Source organism: Medicago truncatula, chromosome 3, assembly GCF_003473485.1.
Source record: "Medicago truncatula cultivar Jemalong A17 chromosome 3, MtrunA17r5.0-ANR, whole genome shotgun sequence".
Taxonomy (NCBI): domain Eukaryota; kingdom Viridiplantae; phylum Streptophyta; class Magnoliopsida; order Fabales; family Fabaceae; genus Medicago; species Medicago truncatula.
In genome coordinates this window covers 1,897,789-1,918,912 of record NC_053044.1, presented here as the reverse complement: position 1 = coordinate 1,918,912, position 21,124 = coordinate 1,897,789, and the positions used below count along the sequence as shown (strand labels likewise).

The following is a 21,124-nucleotide window of genomic DNA, read 5'->3' as shown; positions in this document are numbered from 1 at the left end:
CACTTAATAAATCACATAATCATTTAAATATATTCTAAACTCATTAAAAATAATCGAATAAAACAAATAATTCAAAGAGGGCGTTACAACTCTACCCCCTTAAAAGAATTTCGTCCTCGAAATTCAAAACACACAAGAAAAGAATTCAATCATTGCCTAAATATCTTAAACTATATATAGCCAAATAGAAACTTCAAACAAAACATATAAACCACATTAAAGTTAGTCAATCAAACATGATCACATAATAAACATATCTATCAATTAGAAACACAACAACAACCAATCAAACAGCATAAAGACATTAATACCAATGTTACTCGACACAACTCTACTCAACTACTTGGCTGGACGGACCGACCTGCTCTGATACCAATTGTAACACCCCGTTTTCCCAATATGAAAATTTCTAAACATTTATCAGAGTAAACAACATAAACGGGATATCACATTCTTTTCTTAAAATCATAAACTGAATAAATAACTATTTATCCTTTAAAATTCAATAACAAAATCTTAAATACTTTGCAGCGGAATTTCTTCAATAACTAAAAACAATCTTTGCCACTAAGGTCTCTTTATAAATGTCTCATAAAAATCCAATCTAAAAACATAGTCATGAATCTTCAAAAACAATACGTAAGGAATATAAAAGTAATAACAAAGTTCCCATCCCGTTACGTATCAGAGCACCTAAAGACACACATGAGAGCTAATCCACTCACAACAGCAACTGAAACTCGATCACCTGCAAGTTACTCATACGAAGAGCAACATTTCCAAGCAGAAGGGGTGAGATTTCACAAAACAATAATATTAAGCATATAATTCAACAATTATATTTAATCAACATCAAATCATCTTAATATTCATTATAGATAGTACTATATCATTTAGCACTTCAATCATAGTTTGTATAAACAATTACAACTTCACAACTTATCAACTTAAACATCCTTGACTCGACAAATGTGACTCCAACTCGATTATGCAACTTAGACCTCTTATATGCATGTGGTACCAATACGGAGCATCAAGCCCCTATCGCTATTTGAGTATTATTATACTTCCAGAGCATCAAGCCCCAATCGCTATTTGAGTATTATTATACTTCCGGAGCATCAAGCCCCAATCGCTATTTGAGTATTATTATACTTCCGGAGCATCAAGCCCCTATCGCTGAAATGCTAATGCATGGACTCGACTTCTTAATCTTATATAATCCAATAATTTGGACTTCATCATCTTAATCAACTTGGACCGACTCATGCAGCTTAGTTAAATAACAACAGCGACACAACAGTATACAAAAACAGCATGACATAATAATATCAAATGCAAGTCAACAACGTCTCAATTATTCACATATAATTCAAGTAATGCATATATAATTATATCACAATATAAACAACATCAAATGGTAATCAACATCTTAAAACATCATATATACATATAACACTTCATTAATCATGGACAATATCGTATTCACAAACATATACATACATATACTAATTCATCAATCATAATCAATTATTCACTGTGACCTACGTTCAGTAATTTAACTATAACGCAAGTTCTATAAATTATTTTGACGTCAGACCAACGGCATTAGAAAGCTAACATACATACCTACAACTTTCTTGTTTACACCTAAGACTAATTATGCACCAATCAATACCAGTTTTCATTTCAAACTCGGACAAAGTTGTGCTGAAATTCGTGAAAATTCACTAAGACCTCCTTGGAGTAATTTCATCATAACTCCTAAACCAAAAATCATTTTTACTCCAAACCAAAGCCATTGGAAAGATAACTAAATTATCTACGACTTTCATTTTTACACCAAAACCCAGTTCAAAACGGAAACGTGTGAAAAAGACCGGAGAACATGGAACAGAAGATGCTGTCACTGTGCAGCTCTCGGGAAAAACCAATTTTTCACCCAAAAATCCCAATTTTGACTTCCATATGCCCAAATTTGATCCCAAAGTTTGTCTAAACATTTATATACATCAAAAGAGACTCAAAACCATATGAAACTTGACCCAAAAACATTATTTTAGAAAATCATCAATTAACCACTTTTAACCCTAATTCCCAAATTCTCAAAAACTAAAACCTACAACATGTTAAATCCAATTTCCAGAATCGATGACTTAAGATTATTGAATGTTAGTCCCACCCTTACCTTAGAATGAATGATCGGCGGCTTCTCTCTCTCTTGGTTCTCCTCTTCTCTTGTTTTCTCCCGTTTTCTCCAAAAAGCAATTTCACGTAAAAAAAGTTTCTAAACATAGTTTTCTTCTTATATCTCTCCTCATTTTATTTTTCTTATTTCCTCTATTTTCACTAAACTCCTCTAAATTCCAAAACAGCTCCACATCTCAATATTTATTTTATTTTCAAATCTTATTCTATTAAATACTAAAATAAGCCACTTAATAAATCACATAATCATTTAAATATATTCTAAACTCATTAAAAATAATCGAATAAAACAAATAATTCAAAGAGGGCGTTACAACTCTACCCCCCTTAAAAGAATTTCGTCCTCGAAATTCAAAACACACAAGAAAAGAATTCAATCATTGCCTAAATATCTTAAACTATATATAGCCAAATAGAAACTTCAAACAAAACATATAAACCACATTAAAGTTAGTCAATCAAACATGATCACATAATAAACATATCTATCAATTAGAAACACAACAACAACCAATCAAACAGCATAAAGACATTAATACCAATGTTAATCGACACAACTCTACTCAACTACTTGGCTGGACGGACCGACCTGCTCTGATACCAATTGTAACACCCCGTTTTCCCAATATGAAAATTTCTAAACATTTATCAGAGTAAACAACATAAACGGGATATCACATTCTTTTCTTAAAATCATAAACTGAATAAATAACTATTTATCCTTTAAAATTCAATAACAAAATCTTAAATACTTTGCAGCGGAATTTCTTCAATAACTAAAAACAATCTTTGCCACTAAGGTCTCTTTATAAATGTCTCATAAAAATCCAATCTAAAAACATAGTCATGAATCTTCAAAAACAATACGTAAGGAATATAAAAGTAATAACAAAGTTCCCATCCCGTTACGTATCAGAGCACCTAAAGACACACATGAGAGCTAATCCACTCACAACAGCAACTGAAACTCGATCACCTGCAAGTTACTCATACGAAGAGCAACATTTCCAAGCAGAAGGGGTGAGATTTCACAAAACAATAATATTAAGCATATAATTCAACAATTATATTTAATCAACATCAAATCATCTTAATATTCATTATAGATAGTACTATATCATTTAGCACTTCAATCATAGTTTGTATAAACAATTACAACTTCACAACTTATCAACTTAAACATCCTTGACTCGACAAATGTGACTCCAACTCGATTATGCAACTTAGACCTCTTATATGCATGTGGTACCAATACGGAGCATCAAGCCCCTATCGCTATTTGAGTATTATTATACTTCCAGAGCATCAAGCCCCAATCGCTATTTGAGTATTATTATACTTCCGGAGCATCAAGCCCCAATCGCTATTTGAGTATTATTATACTTCCGGAGCATCAAGCCCCTATCGCTGAAATGCTAATGCATGGACTCGACTTCTTAATCTTATATAATCCAATAATTTGGACTTCATCATCTTAATCAACTTGGACCGACTCATGCAGCTTAGTTAAATAACAACAGCGACACAACAGTATACAAAAACAGCATGACATAATAATATCAAATGCAAGTCAACAACGTCTCAATTATTCACATATAATTCAAGTAATGCATATATAATTATATCACAATATAAACAACATCAAATGGTAATCAACATCTTAAAACATCATATATACATATAACACTTCATTAATCATGGACAATATCGTATTCACAAACATATACATACATATACTAATTCATCAATCATAATCAATTATTCACTGTGACCTACGTTCAGTAATTTAACTATAACGCAAGTTCTATAAATTATTTTGACGTCAGACCAACGGCATTAGAAAGCTAACATACATACCTACAACTTTCTTGTTTACACCTAAGACTAATTATGTACCAATCAATACCAGTTTTCATTTCAAACTCGGACAAAGTTGTGCTGAAATTCGTGAAAATTCACTAAGACCTCCTTGGAGTAATTTCATCATAACTCCTAAACCAAAAATCATTTTTACTCCAAACCAAAGCCATTGGAAAGATAACTAAATTATCTACGACTTTCATTTTTACACCAAAACCCAGTTCAAAATGGAAACGTGTGAAAAAGACCGGAGAACATGGAACAGAAGATGCTGTCACTGTGCAGCTCTCGGGAAAAACCAATTTTTCACCCAAAAATCCCAATTTTGACTTCCATATGCCCAAATTTGATCCCAAAGTTTGTCTAAACATTTATATACATCAAAAGAGACTCAAAACCATATAAAACTTGACCCAAAAACATTATTTTAGAAAATCATCAATTAACCACTTTTAACCCTAATTCCCAAATTCTCAAAAACTAAAACCTACAACATGTTAAATCCAATTTCCAGAATCGATGACTTAAGATTATTGAATGTTAGTCCCACCCTTACCTTAGAATGAATGATCGGCGGCTTCTCTCTCTCTTGGTTCTCCTCTTCTCTTGTTTTCTCCCGTTTTCTCCAAAAAGCAATTTCACGTAAAAAAAGTTTCTAAACATAGTTTTCTTCTTATATCTCTCCTCATTTTATTTTTCTTATTTCCTCTATTTTCACTAAACTCCTCTAAATTCCAAAACAGCTCCACATCTCAATATTTATTTTATTTTCAAATCTTATTCTATTAAATACTAAAATAAGCCACTTAATAAATCACATAATCATTTAAATATATTCTAAACTCATTAAAAATAATCGAATAAAACAAATAATTCAAAGAGGGCGTTACACATGGTCCTGCACCAAACAAATAAAATAAAAACTTTTTTAAAGTGTAGCCGCGGAGATTACCTTTGTGCTCTTCCATATAACATCAAAATCATTTTCCTCTCTATATTCATTGTTCATCGTGACATGTTTAACGAGTGTATTGAATTTTTAGTTATGTTAAGTGTTGATCGATTTTGCTCTTTCTAAGTGAGTATGAGAAAATCTTTCATGGGCACAATCACAAATCAATATTCTTAGGTACACACATGAAATGTAAAAAAATTCAAGAAAAAGTATTTAGTCATTTTTTTTAGACAAAAAGGAAAAATATATTAAAAAAAAAAAGGCGTATAAAGAGATTGGGGGGACATTAAACCTGACTCAGGTACAATCCAAACCAAAATACATTGTTATAAATCAAATCTACCCAAATCAATCATAACAAACAAACATTTGTTTCAAACGCAATCTGGCGAACCCGCGTACAAGCGCGAAACCAAATTTACAAAAAAAAAAAAAAAGGAAAAGAGTGACATATGCACAGAGAAATTAGGGTTCAAAGTGGCGAATGGATCGGCCGCCAACACGAAATCCGGATCCACGTACCAACTCCCTGATCTTGTCAGCAAGTATGAAGCTCTTTCAAACATAACAGTATGACATGACTTAAACAAACCAGTAACAGAGGGGAGGCACATCTGACACCTTGAGACCTGCAGATCTCAACATATCTGAAGCATCAAAGAATCAAATAGAGCAGGAACCAAACACAACCAGTCACCTTAAACACGTATTGAACCAAGAAATGGGTCAACGCGTTCTTCGCTAACCATACCCTTTCGGGTTAAAAGAACCAACATACCCTTTCGAGTTTACGAAACCAACCACAAGTCAGAATCGAAACCACCCCAATCTCTGATAAAAAATAGACAAAAAAGCTTGAAAAACAACGAAATAAAACAATAGGTGATGAAGAGATGAAACAAAACAGCTGCGATCGAACAATAGAAACACAACCCTTCTGAATCAGTGTAGGCAAGTTGCGATACAACCCACGAACACAAACCCAAATAGAATGACGACTTCAAGACGATCCGACAACCCACTAACACCACCAGCGACCCAACAAGACATCACCAAAGCGGCGAGAGCGAGAAACTCTTGTGGAACAAAACAATTCGTGATGGCGTTGGTGACCAAAACCCCATTAGTGGGTTTGGTGGTGGAAGCCATACAAGCCAAGCAACCACCACCACGTTCCAGGTCTACATACTATTGAAGAAAGTTTGGTAAGGGAAGAGAGAATCACAAATGTAGTTATCCCAGTTCATTCTCTGAACTATAGCTACTTTATGCCCTCTCGCATTCTGAGAGATTTTTCACTATAATCAACAAATTACAAAAACCTGTTATAGCAAGCTCGTCTTAAATTTCATGGTCTCAACTTAAAGGACTTCCTAACACTTCCTAACTTCAAACAAGAGGATTACAAATAAACTTGTGTTTGCACAAACTATAACAACAGTAAACATTTGAGCTTAGTACACTTGAGAGTGTATATCTCTGTATTTATTTTCTTATTTTCCAGACAATGTATATGATAATAATATAGAATGATTCACAATATTGTATATGGGTGTTGTGTAACGTTTCTTCAGCCAAATCAAATCCATTACATGGAAGACGTGAGATGATAACCATTGCTGAAGAGATTTTGTCTTTAGTTTACTGAGTAATTGTTGTGATATTCTCATTAAGAGTAGTTAGTGAATCAAACATTCATTTCAATCATTGATGCACTTTAATGATTTTTCCTGAGTTACATAAGTCAGGAACTAAGTTTCCTTTAAGAGCAAAGAGTTGTTGTATCAGTGACATGTCTTTAGCTAACACTTGATAAAGCGGCTTTGACCACAAAGCATTGACCTGCATTCCACATAACTTGACCTTTAACTTGATACAAAAGTCTCGTCTTTATCTATGACACATAACTTTTCATCAAGGTCTAGAGTTTAGAACAATCCATAGGAAAATCATCATTTTCTTAGAACTTCCTACACATTTAAATACACATAATGTATCTAATTATTCTCATATGCTTTGTTTTCATCAAATCTTGGTCTAACATATTTGAGACTCGTGATTTGAACTTGTTCTAACCGCGTGTCTGGTTTAACAAGCTCATACAACACAAGAATTCAAAATAATTACAACCATAGAGTGGAAGTTCAATAGCGCGTCACGAACAAATCCGATAGAAAGTTGCTCGGCAGCGAGTTCATAGAATAATAAGATTTATAATCAGTTCGTCTATAAAAGGATTGTGAAATTCCTATTTACGACTACGATTTAAATTAGAATTAAGTAACAAAGGAGGGGGTTGCACTTGACAATGGTTGAGGATTTGAACTCTAACTAATTTAATATTTTGCTAGACAAACAAAATAAAAATTGCTATTATAAACTCACAGAAATGAACGAAAGGGTTAGGAAATTTGAACTTTAACTTTTATATGTATAATGTAATGACTTTTTTTTTATCGAGGGAAGAATGTATAATGTAATGTCTTCATTATCTTTCATATTTTTTATTTTTTATTTTTTTTTGGTTCAAGCATAGTTTGGTATTATTATTTGATTGTTTACTGGGGTTTGTTGTTGGTATTCAACAACTCTATTCAACATATTATTTGCGTAACAGATTCTTTAGAAGTTCTCTGTCTTCTTTACGATCCAAATCACTCTCATATACATGTATACGTCTCTTTGTGGATGAATATTTTTGGGTTAAACGAGCATATTTCTAACATTTTTTTAACATGATTCGAGAGGGCAACCACTGCGCAATTCTTTTTACCAAGCTCAGGCGCTCCTCAAGATTAGATGTGACTTTTTGGCACGTTGTCCCACAAGAGTTGAGGCTTGATGTCCCATAGAGTCTTGTTCTTGGTTTTTTTTTTTTTCATTTTTTCTTTTGGTATTCTGCCAAAAAAAAAATATTGTTTATATAAAATTGTGAGAAAAAAGAAAAGGAAAAAAAGATGAGAGACAAGCATTATTATAGCGCACAGACAGCAAAGAGGTTAGATAGATAGATAGAGAGATAACAAATACCAAAATAAAAAACACACACAAACACACGGACGGTGAGAGACAAGACGTAGTAGCAGCACCCAGCTGCTGCAAAAAAAGGGCTTTGACGAGTGATAGAGAATCAAAACTATCATTCATCAATCCATTTCAATTCTTCTATTTTGATTCGAATAATCATAATAATATAAATATAAAATATAAAGTTAGTTAGTTGAATATATACTATGGCGATGCGTGATCTTATCACAGGTGCTACTTCTTGTCCTGACCCTTCTGCTTCTTCTTCCTCTCAAAACCCTCTCGGTTCTCTTGCTAATGCTCTCCTCGGTTCTTCCTCAAAAAATCAGGTACTCTCTCTTTCATATTCAATTCAATTCAATTCAATTCAATTCAATTCTATTCAATTCATAACTAACTGAATTGTTTAATTTAATTATATTATTATAGGAGAGGTTGAAGGAAATTCCTACATCAACATCCACTCCTTCTGCATCGCAATTTTACTCTCAACCTCATACCCAGCTACCTGGTTCCGAATTCGATAAACCTTTTCTCGATGCTAATTCTCAGGTCAGGATTAAAACAATTAATTAATTATGATGTGTATTTATTCGATCACGGTGTAAAACTATTTGAAATTATGCTTATGTTTATATTTATGTTTTCATGGACTTGTATCTAATTTAAATGCAAAAATTAATTTTTTATATCAAGTATGTCATCCTTTGGCTCTTACGAGTATTTTTGAAATGTGTGTTAGTTGTAGAAGATAAAAAAGTATGAGAGCTAGAGATAAACATTTATAGTGTTTGTATTTTGATGTTCCAATAACACAGCTCAAATCGAATGTATGAATTAATTTGGTTGGTTTATTTATTTTAAATTTATTCATTTTTGTAGCGGTGCAGGGTTTGGAATTATTCCTTCTGCTTAAATGTTTATCTTTTTGTGTATGTATTGGTTTACTTACACTCCCTCTGTTTTGAAATGAGCGTTGTTTAAGATTTTTACACAAATTAAGAAATGCAATGAAGGTGTACGAATACACAATACTTTTACTAAACTCACTTTAGTAACTATTGATATGTTTCCTATTGTCAAAAACGCAAATTGGATTACAATGTTTTGAATTTTAAGAGTAGTGTACGTAGTATGAATTTGGAATAGTGTATGGTTTGGATTTCAAAATCAGGCTTTATGCTTATGTTTATGTGTGTGTTGGTTGACTTGTATCTATATTGACTGGATGAATTTGGTTTGTTTAGTTATTTGAATTTCAATATGAATTTTGGATGGTGTAGGGTTCAGAGTTTTTGAATAGGTTTAGGTCTGCGGGTGCGGGTGGGTTTGATGAAACGTGGGATGAGATACAAGGTGATGGAAATCAACTCCGGCTCTATGATGGTAGGGGACAGCTACCACCACAGCTTCATCAACCCACACTGGATGGTAATTTCAAAGTTCATTTCCTCTTTGGATTGTCTTGTTTTGTGTTTTAAGGATGTGTTTGAGTAAAGAAGTCCATTAAGTGCTTTTTATCCCAAAAGTGAGGTTGCATAAGTTGTTCTTTTTGTTCAACTGGGATTGAGGAGAAACTGTATATGTTATTTCTATAAGCTATTTTGAGGAGCTTATATATTATAATGAAATGCCTATGTTGTAATATAAGCTTAAATAAGCTCTTACAGTTGATGGGCATATTATTTGATGCTTTGAGATGGTTAACATAAAAAAAGAGACACAAATTGATGTTGTTTTCTTTCCAATATGTCAGGGACACCGCAAAGAGTTCTATCTACCTTTTTGCACTCATTTCTTGACAGCAGTCGCGGTGGAATACCTTTTCATCCTGCCCCTCTTCCAGTATTGGGTTTATCTGAAGGCGATAAACAATGTATACGTGACCGTAGCAGCATAATGGCTAGGCATCTCTTTGCAGATAAAAGTGAAGAATTTATCCATGCTCAAGTAAGGAAATTCACGGATACCTTCATCTAGTTTCCGCTTACTTTTTTTCCGATTATTAAATTAATTATCTGCATACACACATAATGCTCTGAAGACTGAACTTTTCTTTGAGGGCAAAAGTGAGTATTGATTATGTATCTCTAGACTTATCACATGTATTACTTTTTAGGTAAATGCTCTTCTGTCCTCTCTAGATATTGACAGCAATGTCCGTGGCAAGGGCCCTATGCCTGAAAGACATAGGGAGCTTGAAGATTATTGGAACGAGTCTCAAGGAAACCTGATACAGGGTGCTCATGCTTCAGACGGATGGATTACCGAATTCAGTCAAAATAGGGAAAGATATGATAATCCCGATGCATGGGCCAACTCATTTGAGCAACAGCATGGTGCAAATGGTTGGGCTTCTGAATTTGAACATGTGAGAAGTCTTCACTGTTCTATTTGTAGCTATAATTTTAATTCTCTCGGTCACATATATCTGCACTCAAGCATAATATTGAATCTATCAATAACATGCAATTCAAACCCTTTATCTTTGTTGAGGAAACTTGTTATGTTGAACTGACTAAGAAAGCAAACATTGTAGAGTTACTCTTGTATTTCGCGGTGAAATCTGCACAAACTCTAAATTCGAAATAACGTTAGTCATGTAATACCTATTTCTAGTCAGTCTATTAAATCTTCTGAATAAGTACATCTTATATTTATTCGGTTGAAATTGCTTCCTTTGTATGGTCTCCATTTATTAGCAATTTTAAATTTTAGGGTTTCCTAGCCTAAAATGTTGCTTCCACCACTGTATGGCTATTCCTTTTAGTTTCAGTTTCACAATCAATTATTTCCCTTTCTTCAGCAATAGCTTTCTTCCAAAATAATTCTTCATATTATTTCTTCCTTGGTCTTGATGTTCGCGTCCATCTCTTGTGCCCTCCCAGCATACACATCAAAAGAAAGAGCTGTGTGATGAACAGCTCCAGAATATATCTAGCAGAGTTGTAGTTTAATTTCTTTTCTGTTTGAGATTATTATAATTTCAATCAGAATGTTGAAAATGGGTGGGATCGAAGTAAAATATAGCCGGTAACAGAAAGAAAAAAAAAATGGTGTTTATGCGGGCAGCCATGCGTGTGTGTCCACATAATATGTCTTCGATGCAATGCCTTCTTTTTTCATCGGTCTTGATGCTGGTATCTGTAGGCTAGTTTTATATTGGCATTTTTAAATATTTTCTATTCATTGATTTCTCAATGTTACACCTACATTATTTTTATTCCACTTTATATTATATTGTTGATTTTTTTTCTTCTTCTTGGTTACATCTTTCAGTCTCAATTGTCATCAGTAGATCAAATGCGAGGTATGAACATGTCCAACATTGCTGCTATGGAGCAGACTCGTATGCTTGCAAATACATTGGCCCAGAATGCTGACCCTAAATTTCAGGTTCATCCATTGCTCTTGACTGTTCAATTTATACTTCACAACATATTGCAATCCAGTACTTTATTATTTATGACATTAAAGATAGAAAGTTCAGTAATATTTTTCTTTACCTTCTTGTTAAATTAATTTTCTCTTTTCATTGTGAATAATTGAATATTGTTGATAGATATTGAATTTGTCAAATTTTCCTTATTGTATGATAAAGCTGGCAATTTTAAGGCACATGACTATTATGTTCATTTACCTGAATCAACAATCTCTCGTTTATAAGATTCAATCATCTAGCTTAGGTTAGCACAACAAGAGTAACTTGTCAACAAACATCAATTATCCCTCATTTATCGCACCAGGGAAGTTTATTCCAGTAATATGCTGCTATTTACTGTTTTGTTCTGGAGTGTAATGCTCGAGTTTTGTGACAGTATCTTAGTCGTCTCAAATTCTTTTGATAGAGAACGGTATTCTTGGCCTCCTTGAGTGTAAAAGCTAAAGGTGTCTGCCAGGAGATGTCTTGACTTGATATTTTGCATCATTCTTTTTCTTATTTTTTATTTTTTGTGCTTTGGCTGGTTTAGGAGTATGTTGTTTTTTCCCTAATAAAACAGCTGAGTTATTACAAAATTTATGGCGATGAAAAGGGAGATTACAAGAGTGAGGAAAAATCTCTATGCTTGTTTACTGTTTATGTTGTTGTTTTTCGGGGTTTTTTGTTGATGTATAAATATCATGGAGGGAATAACAACCTTTATGTTGATGAGCCTATTTTTATTGTGCTTTATTATTGTGTCCTTGCCATACAAAACATCTTATCCTCTTGTGGCTTTTCTTTCCTCTTTTATGAAACCTGAAATACAAAATTTCAATAACATGTTCTTTTGGTATGCAGAACTCGAAGTTCCTTCAATTTGTATCAAAGATGAGCCGTGGTGAGTTGATTATCGATGACAATCAAGTTAAAGAGTCTGCATTACCCGCACCTGGAGATTGGGCAACAGAATACCAGCAGCAGTATAATCATGGTGATGCATGGGCTGGTGAATTCTTAAATAATAAGGCATGTCCAATAAGCAGGAAACAACATTCATTTGCAAGCTTTTTATCGAGTATTGATCGGCTTATATTCAGTTAAAAAATACTAATATTTATCAGGATGTTTTTCTTGTTTGCTGAATGTGTATGAGACAAAAATAGGAAGAGGCATTTCCTTTAAAATATAAATGCTTTTACCCCACCTTATCTTCAAAAATGTTATCCAAGTTTTGTGTTGAGTTCTTGAGGAGTCCTATCTATATGGGAAACAGGTGTTAGTATGGGTTCTATCACTTTGATTTCCAAGAATATTATTTCTCTTTTTTTCTTCGGGATGTTAAACATTATAGACTTACCATTGTTATTACTTGTGCGTGCCTACATCATTGTGAACAAGTTATTGTGTTATCTTTTGAATTCAGTACTTCATTAAAGTTGAGAGTTGAGTCTTGGTGCAACAGTAGGATTAACTAATTGACAAGTCCTTTTTCTCTAATTTTGGACACTGATTTGTGGATTGAAGGCTTATCCTAGAGCGGGACCTGAACTGTGGGCGAATGAATTTGCAACAGAAAGACAACAAAATGGAGCAGCTGATGACCAGTGGGTTGATGAATTCTCGAAGTTGCATGTTAATGACTGGGCTGAGGAATTCGGTCAGCAGATTGGTGAAGGAGCCTTTGGGGAAGGCTCTTCGGATAATTGGGCTCAGGCATATGATGAGTAAGTCAAACTTTTTCATTAATTGAATTTCAATATTTTTTCACCCTTACATAAAGATTTATTTACTGCATTTATCAAAGAAAAACAACTTTTCTTTCAAGTAATTATTGAATAACCCTGGACTACACCATTATGCGGACTTCCATGAATAGAATTGGAAGTTGCGAAGAGATTGGAAATCTGTTTTAGGCTGATCTATTTAGAATTCTATATTAATTAAATGTTTTAGTCTGATTTCTACCTTTCCCCTTGAAGATAGATATTTCTTATCATTCTTGATTCCCTTTTTCCTAGTTATTTTTAGTTCAAAGATACCAGTTTCTCCTTTTCGAAAGGTGAAATTACTTGCAGAAACTCAACATTCATTGATTATCAATGTAAATCACTATGATAGACACCTTGCATTGATCGGATGTATATTCCATTTGTAATTAATTAACCTATAACCTATATCACGTAATGTATTATAATAATAGAAGTAATTCATAAAAAAATATAAGATATTGCTACTATATTGTAACACTACATATTTGGGTTGTGCCCACTTACGTTCCCCTTAAACTTGAAAGTGTTTAATGCCAGCATGGAGGTTATTCCCTTGAATTAATCAGAATCTCTTTTGGGGTTATGTGAAGGTTCTTGAATGAGCAAGTTGCTGCCAAGCAGCGGTCAGATAGTTCAAGGGGTGTGTATGTGTTTTCAGATTTAAATCCTTATGTTGGTCATCCAAATCCACTAAAAGAAGGCCAAGATCTGTTCAGGAAAGGGCTTTTAAGTGAAGCAGTTCTAGCACTAGAAGCCGAAGTCTTGAAAAACCCTGAAAATTCCGAAGGATGGAGACTACTCGGAATAGCACATGCAGAAAATGACGATGATCAACAGGTTAGGTTATGCTTTCTTGTTGATAAACTCTCCTATTTGTGTAGACTGTTATAACATTTGTTTTTTACTAACCACTACAAATAATACATTAACATGGCGCTGTACAGATTTTCTACAGAATTACCAATTTTTTATCAATTTATTTGTATTTATGTTTCAACTGCCTATAGCAGAACAGTGTTTCTGTCCAACTAAATATGCTATTCTATTTTGCTTCTTTATATAGTATGATGTAATTTTTCAACGTATGCGGTAATCATTTCATCCTGTGAATTTTATAAATTTGACATAAAATGGTTTCAGTTAGTTTATATTTGTTGACCATTTCATATTTACAAAAATAATATTAAATGGGTATTTCCATAGAGTATACTGTATAGCATCATATTGTTAATTCTTTGTTGTTTTTGTAGTAAATCATTTTGCTTTCTTTCTCTACCTCGCCCTTTTTTACAGGAATGTTTATTGTTAATTATACAGTTTAGTCAACCACATTCTTCTTAGTTATACTACGATTGATCTATCACTTTGTATTTTACATGCTTCTTTATGCAGTAACTTATAGCTTTTGTAAAAACTTTTCAAACCTACACAGGCGATTGCAGCGATGATGCGTGCACAAGAGGCTGATCCAACAAACTTGGAGGTGCTTCTTGCTCTTGGTGTCAGTCATACAAATGGTCAGTGACTGACTGCTTCTGATATCTCAATAAATGATATCTTGTACAATAGAAAATTAATGTAAATTCAAAGGCTGCTTTGTCATACCATGCTTTGACGCTTGAATTGATTTTGTGTTCAATTCTTCTAATTTTTTAAGTTTTTATTCAATAGAAATTGTAGGGCTTGGACTTTGGAGAGATCTTTTGAGAAACTAAAATATTTATATTTACTTAACTTCCTATTATTCATGCTTAGGATTCTAATAGTCCATTTTGTTGTTGTCTTCTATTTTAGTGAATTTATTATTGTAAGCATTGATGCAAATGACTTGTAGGTTTAACATTGGATTCCTAAATAAAAATTATTGAACATATGTGTTGGTTTTTGCAGAACTGGAGCAAAATGCTGCTTTGAAGTATCTATTTGGATGGCTACGAAATCACCCAAAATATGGAACGATTGCCCCACCTGAGATGTCTGATTCTTTGTACTATGCTGATGTAAGTGGAATTGAATGCTTCCTGAATATCATGTCTGCTAAAAGTACATTATGATTTAGATATGTCCATATAGCTGACCCCACCTAGTGAGATACGACTTTGTTGTAATTTGAAATTGAGTTTTAGATAAAAGAAGAAGATAAATAATGAAGACTTTGATTGAATATGCTAATAGTGTAATTTTATTGTTAATAACATGTTACAAAAGATTAAACACTAACCTCTATTTATAGGGATACACAACTCCTAATTCTAAATAAATAGGGACATTAGAAAACAAATCATGATAATAACTAGGAAATATAGAACTAATCTTATAATATCATGATATTTTAAGATATTTTCTTATTTACTCACTCTCAAGCTACAGCTTACTAGTTTTTGAGCTTGTTACATTTTTTTTTAAAGCCAGCTTGTTACATATATACCCTTTGAAAAAGAGAAAACTGGCAAGTGAGGTAACCAAATCCAAAAACATATCTTGGATAAACCAAGGAGAAACACCAAAATCATAAGTCAATAAAGTCGTGCCCAAGAGTAAACCACCAAGCTCCAACCCATGAAATCACTGCTGGCTTTCATGAACGATAATGCTTACAGCAGCTGAACCCCTTACTAGAAGGTGTCACAAATTTGATCCATACTAAAATGGTGAAGTGGCAGTTGATGCAAAGAATAAACTGTGGACACCTTAAAGCACCCTAGTTGGGGTAAACCTTGAACTAAAACAAGGTACAAATATCCTGAAAAAGCTCAAACAGATTAAAGAAAACCAGAAAAGTGGGAGTGGGACCCACACAATGGAAGATGCATTCTCACAGGAGTCCCAAACAACGCAATAGTGTATTAACATATATTCTCCCAATCCCAGTCCATTATTTTAACGTTTCAATCAAGTTGGGATGCATTTTTTTGTCATTCATATGTACAATCAACCCTCCTCCGAGCGGCGCCTTTGTAAATGCATCTTTTAAGTTGTTGGCTTTATTGAAAATATAAAATGGAAATAAGAGCCTTGATTTGTTTTCCTTTCTGAAAAATGACTGTCCATTATGTTTATTACTGGATTAAATAAATATGGATGGCAGTTTTATTATATGAAGCACGGCGTGTCAGCGTGTCCGTGTCCGTATCTGTATCCGTGCTTCATAATCTCACCGGTGACTTGTTTGGAAGGCCATACAAAATTTGAGCAATGACATAAAGCTTACCTTCAATGCTAGACCTCCCTATCTCATCCTTCTTTTATTTGAAGCCAAGTTTTATCGGATAAACATACTGAAACAATTATGTAACGATGTTTAGCTTCAACACTATACCTTCTATCTCATCCCCGATTCTAACTTCTTTTTGAAGCCTAGTTTTATCTGACAAACATCCTGAAACACTTATATAACAATAGTCATTCAAATATATCTTATAGTTAGTTTTGAAAGATTGATATTCCTTTTTGCAGGTTGCTAGATTATTCAACGAAGCAGCTGTAATCTCACCTGATGATGCAGATGTTCACATAGTTCTTGGGGTCCTGTACAACTTATCAAGAGAATATGACAAAGCCATTGCAGCTTTTGAACAGGCATTGAAGCTTAAGCCACAAGATTACTCTCTCTGGAACAAGCTTGGTGCAACACAAGCAAACAGTGTTCAAAGTGCTGATGCAATAGCGGCTTATCAACAGGTATGTACTGGAATCAATCCTGATTTGGCTGTAACTTTAATGTATTTTATGACATTTAAATTTAATTCATAAGAAGTGTGACTTTGACGTGGTCATTTATTGGCATTTAAGTTTGGGGTCTTGACTCTGTTCAAAATCTAGGCTTATCTTATTGTAGCATATATCATTGGTTAATAGTTCTGTATATGTACTGATGTTTCCGAATGGAGTTTGTTATGTGTAAGAATAAGGACGTTATTGATAAAATAGAATATTTAAGCAACTGCATGTTGGCTTATTGTGGTATTGGAGTATGGGACTTGTGTATGCACTACCCTTGTTTAAGTTGAAGTAAATTGGATTACTAAGAATGTAAGTTGAGTACAAGGAGAACTGCTTGTGGCTTCAAGATGAAAATTGGAGACTATACTTGAGCATCTTGAGTCAGTCATGCTAAATGATAATGAAACAGAGGGAGTTGTATACTGCAGGATCCAGTTTAGGTCGATTAGATGGAGAAGTGCTTTAGGTGTTGTTTGTGGTAGGAAAGTGACACTCAAGTTTAATGAAAATATTACTAACAGTTATAAGACCTTCAATGTTGTAGGGATTGAATGTTGGAGGTAAAGAAACTACTAATTAAATTATAAGGTGAGACTTTTCAATGCATGAGTTGACATTCAAGACATGATCAGGGCAACTGTATTGGAAGGAAGGAAAGGTAGGGTAGGACCTAGTGTCGAAAAGATGGAAGAGTCTCAATTTTAAGTGATTTGAGCATGCACGGAGATGACTTATAGAGTATGGAAGCCCTAGTAAAGAGAGATATTACTATGTTAGGAACCTATACCTGGTTGATTTTCCAATGATAGAGAAACAGGATATCTGCCAGTGAGTTTATTTGATAGAAAGAAAATTAGTACACAAGGAGTTAAAAATAACAATTTCTTAATCCTCTTTCACAGAACAGCAATTAAAAATAACAATTTCTTAATCCTCACGGGAAGCAAGGTAGACAAACTCGAGATCCTAAGTAAGATCGGGTAGGACCCATGAGATCGTGAATCGGGGGATCGTACACGGATTGTAAGATCCTACCAAATTTAGAAATTCATATATATTACATATAAATTCATACATATTCATATGACGCAACATAATTTAATAGAAAAATAACTTTAAATAACACTCAAATTCATTAACAGTAGCACATTAAAACAACTTAAAACAGCTCTAAAATTCAAAACAGTAACACATCACACCTAAAAACATCTTTAAAACTCCAAAACGGTAGCAAATAACACCTATAACCATCTTAAAAAACCCAATGCACAGACCAGAACAGAAAAAGAAAAAAAGAACACTTAAAAAGCTTCAAAACAGTACTCATACAACTCCATAACAACAATAAAACTTAATCATAATTATCTCAATGGTCAATTCCCAAATAAGTAACGTGAGAGAGGAGATTGAGTGCTATGAATATGGGAATTGCATTGGTAATGTTCCATGATTTATGGGTGTATTGGAAAATTTCCCTAATTATTGATAGTGTCTTTATTGGGAAGATTTTCAATAATCAATGGGTTTAATGAGGGAATTTGAAACCGTTTCAGAGAAAAAGAAGAGTGAAACACGTTTTTTTTGCCTTTCTGATAGCAAAAATGCATTTTTGGCGATGTGGGTCACGAATCCGACCCAAAAGATCAAGATTTCTGTAAAGCGAAGCACCAAACGGGTCACGAACTGACCCGTGAACCCGGTTTCCTGGGTTTCAAAACTAACTCGTCTGGATCTACGATACCAACGCGTTTACGTTTTTCAACTACGATCCAATCCGCGACCACCAAAAACCGATTCTGACAACTTTCCAGCACGGCGAGGGGATGTGAGATCGTGAACTCGGACGATCCTACGAGTTGGATCGCGAGTTTGTCTACCTTGACTGGAAGGGTAGCCCTATTTTTATAGATTATAGGGCCGACAGAACAGCAATTAAAAATAACAGAATGCAACAGAAAGTTAAACAGAAAACTACCCCTAAGATACTCTTACTACTAGCAAATTACCTAACTAACTATTGAATTACATTCCTGCGCTTCTTTTTATAGTAAACTAGCATAAGTTTATCTTGGCACCTGACAGTAGATCTGGTGGAGGGTAATTCAGTAGTCTTTTGTTGGAGACAAAGAAAAACTATTTGCTAAACCATTAATGGTTTAGATTTAAATGTTTATCACTAGACGTGATTTACAATTGGACACTGGTGTTGTTTGGTCCATGTAGCCAACCTCACCTAGTGAGAAAAGACTTTTGTTTCTGTTGTATTCTATCTCCTAAAACATAAACTGCTCTCTTCATTATTAGGCTGTTATATCATTGTAAGACTTCATTGACAGGTATTGGCAGAGATTGGATGTATTTTGTTTTACTTTGTTTTCCTTTTACTGTTTTTATGTTTTTATATGATGAGAATATTCCCAATTTCAATTGTATCAAATATACTATATTCTTCCCCAGTGGAATTTTGTTTTTTCTATTGACCAAAACAATCTTCACTCCAGGCGCTAGATTTAAAGCCTAATTATGTTCGTGCTTGGGCAAATATGGGTATCAGTTATGCAAACCAGGTAAACTCCTTGCACGGATTTTTAGCTTTATTTTATTGTAAATTTTATCAAATTGAGAAAGGGAAAATTTAATATAGGTCCTCTCTCTCTCTCTCTATATATATATATATATAATTTTGTCTTCAATTTGTCTTTATGAATACCCAATTGGTCTTAGTTTGTTTGGACGTCTCGGGTTCAAATCCTAAAAACAACATCTTTGCTTCCGCGTACACTGCACCCTTTGCCCTCTTTATAATTTTGATTTTTAATAAAAAATAAAACATCAGATAAGTTAAACACAAAAGTTGCTTCTTAAAAAAAAAAAGTTAAGCACACAAGTTTGATCTACACTCTAATATCATTCCTCTACCTGTGAGGCCATGATATTGGTTGGAGATCAACTTAGCTTTTTGGAAAATAGATCATTTAAATTGATATTAGCACATGCGACCTAGTGGTCATAACTCATAAGTTTGATCCTTGCTTTCCCCATTCTTATAAATAAAGTTAAGGTTCAACATAAAGTAAAACAGTTTTTTTTTGTCCATGTTTCAAGTTCAAAGAGTTCTTATGTAAGGATAAAGTAGCATGAGAGGCAAAAAAACCAAAAACCTTGAGCCTTTACCCAATTTATCTTTGTGAATACCCGGTTTGTCTTATTTAAAGCTGGAGGACCGAATTGATACCACTTGAGTGTTTGGAAGCCTAAAAGGGGTGTTAACTCTTGATTTAATATGTTGCATCCTAACTGTATTATGAAACTATACTTTGCTATTAACCTCTGCATTTCCTTACAGGGCATGTATGACGAGTCTATTCGTTATTATGTTCGAGCGCTAGCCATGAATCCAAAAGCAGAGAATGCATGGCAATATTTGAGAATTTCATTGAGGTATGACTTCAAAATACATTAACAATGAAACGCTGAATGGTATTTGACCGAGGCCATTAAGATAGACACCATAGAAGTTAGTTTTCAAAATTTATATTCCTGCTACTCAAACTTTTGTCTCCCATGTTCCAGTTGTGCTTCCAGGAATGACATGTTGGAAGCTTGTGATAGTCGTAATTTGGACCTTCTCCAGAAGGAGTTCCCTCTACAGTAAGTTTTGTGCTAATGGGCAAGTTACAGTAGATTCAAATCCAACATTTTCGATCGGTGCAATTTCTACCAAAGCTCACTGTAGGTCTGTGTCGCCGTTCGTACAAATTCGGCAGGAGTGGTGAAAGACTGATCAAGTGATCAAGCCTGCAGGTGTATACATAGTCATTCTATTGATCTTTGAACATATGGTGCATATCATGAAAGTATATTTATATGAGATATAGGCAGCATAATTGTACTAAATCTGTGATTGATACAAAAGTTATTTATCACATAACAGCTGTATTACGGAAGTATTGGAATGTGGCTGTTCCATTAATAAGTTGGGTTCATTCACATTGTGCATGTAGGCATATAAATAAGCAAGATTCGTTTCACATCTTGTTCTAACTTTATTATTATTACCTGATAAATAATCAAATGATTGAGCTCAAGCCGTTAATAAACCTTTGAGAAAAACTATTATATTCGTTTTACTAGACTTTGTACCTAGGCTTTTTTTTA

The 21,124-nt window shown here is 33.7% G+C and overlaps 1 protein-coding gene across 1 annotated transcript; it reads left to right on the top strand.

Annotated features, from left to right (window-relative positions):
* The first annotated feature begins 8,256 nt into the window (after positions 1-8,256).
* On the top strand, positions 8,257-21,083 carry LOC11409138 (peroxisome biogenesis protein 5). The gene is made up of 15 exons (XM_003598224.4): positions 8,257-8,379; positions 8,480-8,602; positions 9,334-9,481; positions 9,807-10,000; positions 10,170-10,421; positions 11,330-11,446; positions 12,333-12,500; positions 12,999-13,198; positions 13,834-14,080; positions 14,676-14,760; positions 15,134-15,243; positions 16,700-16,924; positions 19,468-19,533; positions 20,313-20,407; positions 20,540-21,083. The coding sequence occupies exons 1-15, from the start codon at positions 8,257-8,259 to the stop codon at positions 20,619-20,621; spliced, it is 2,235 nt and encodes a 744-aa protein (XP_003598272.2). The 3' UTR covers positions 20,622-21,083.
* Positions 21,084-21,124: the final 41 nt, after the last annotated feature.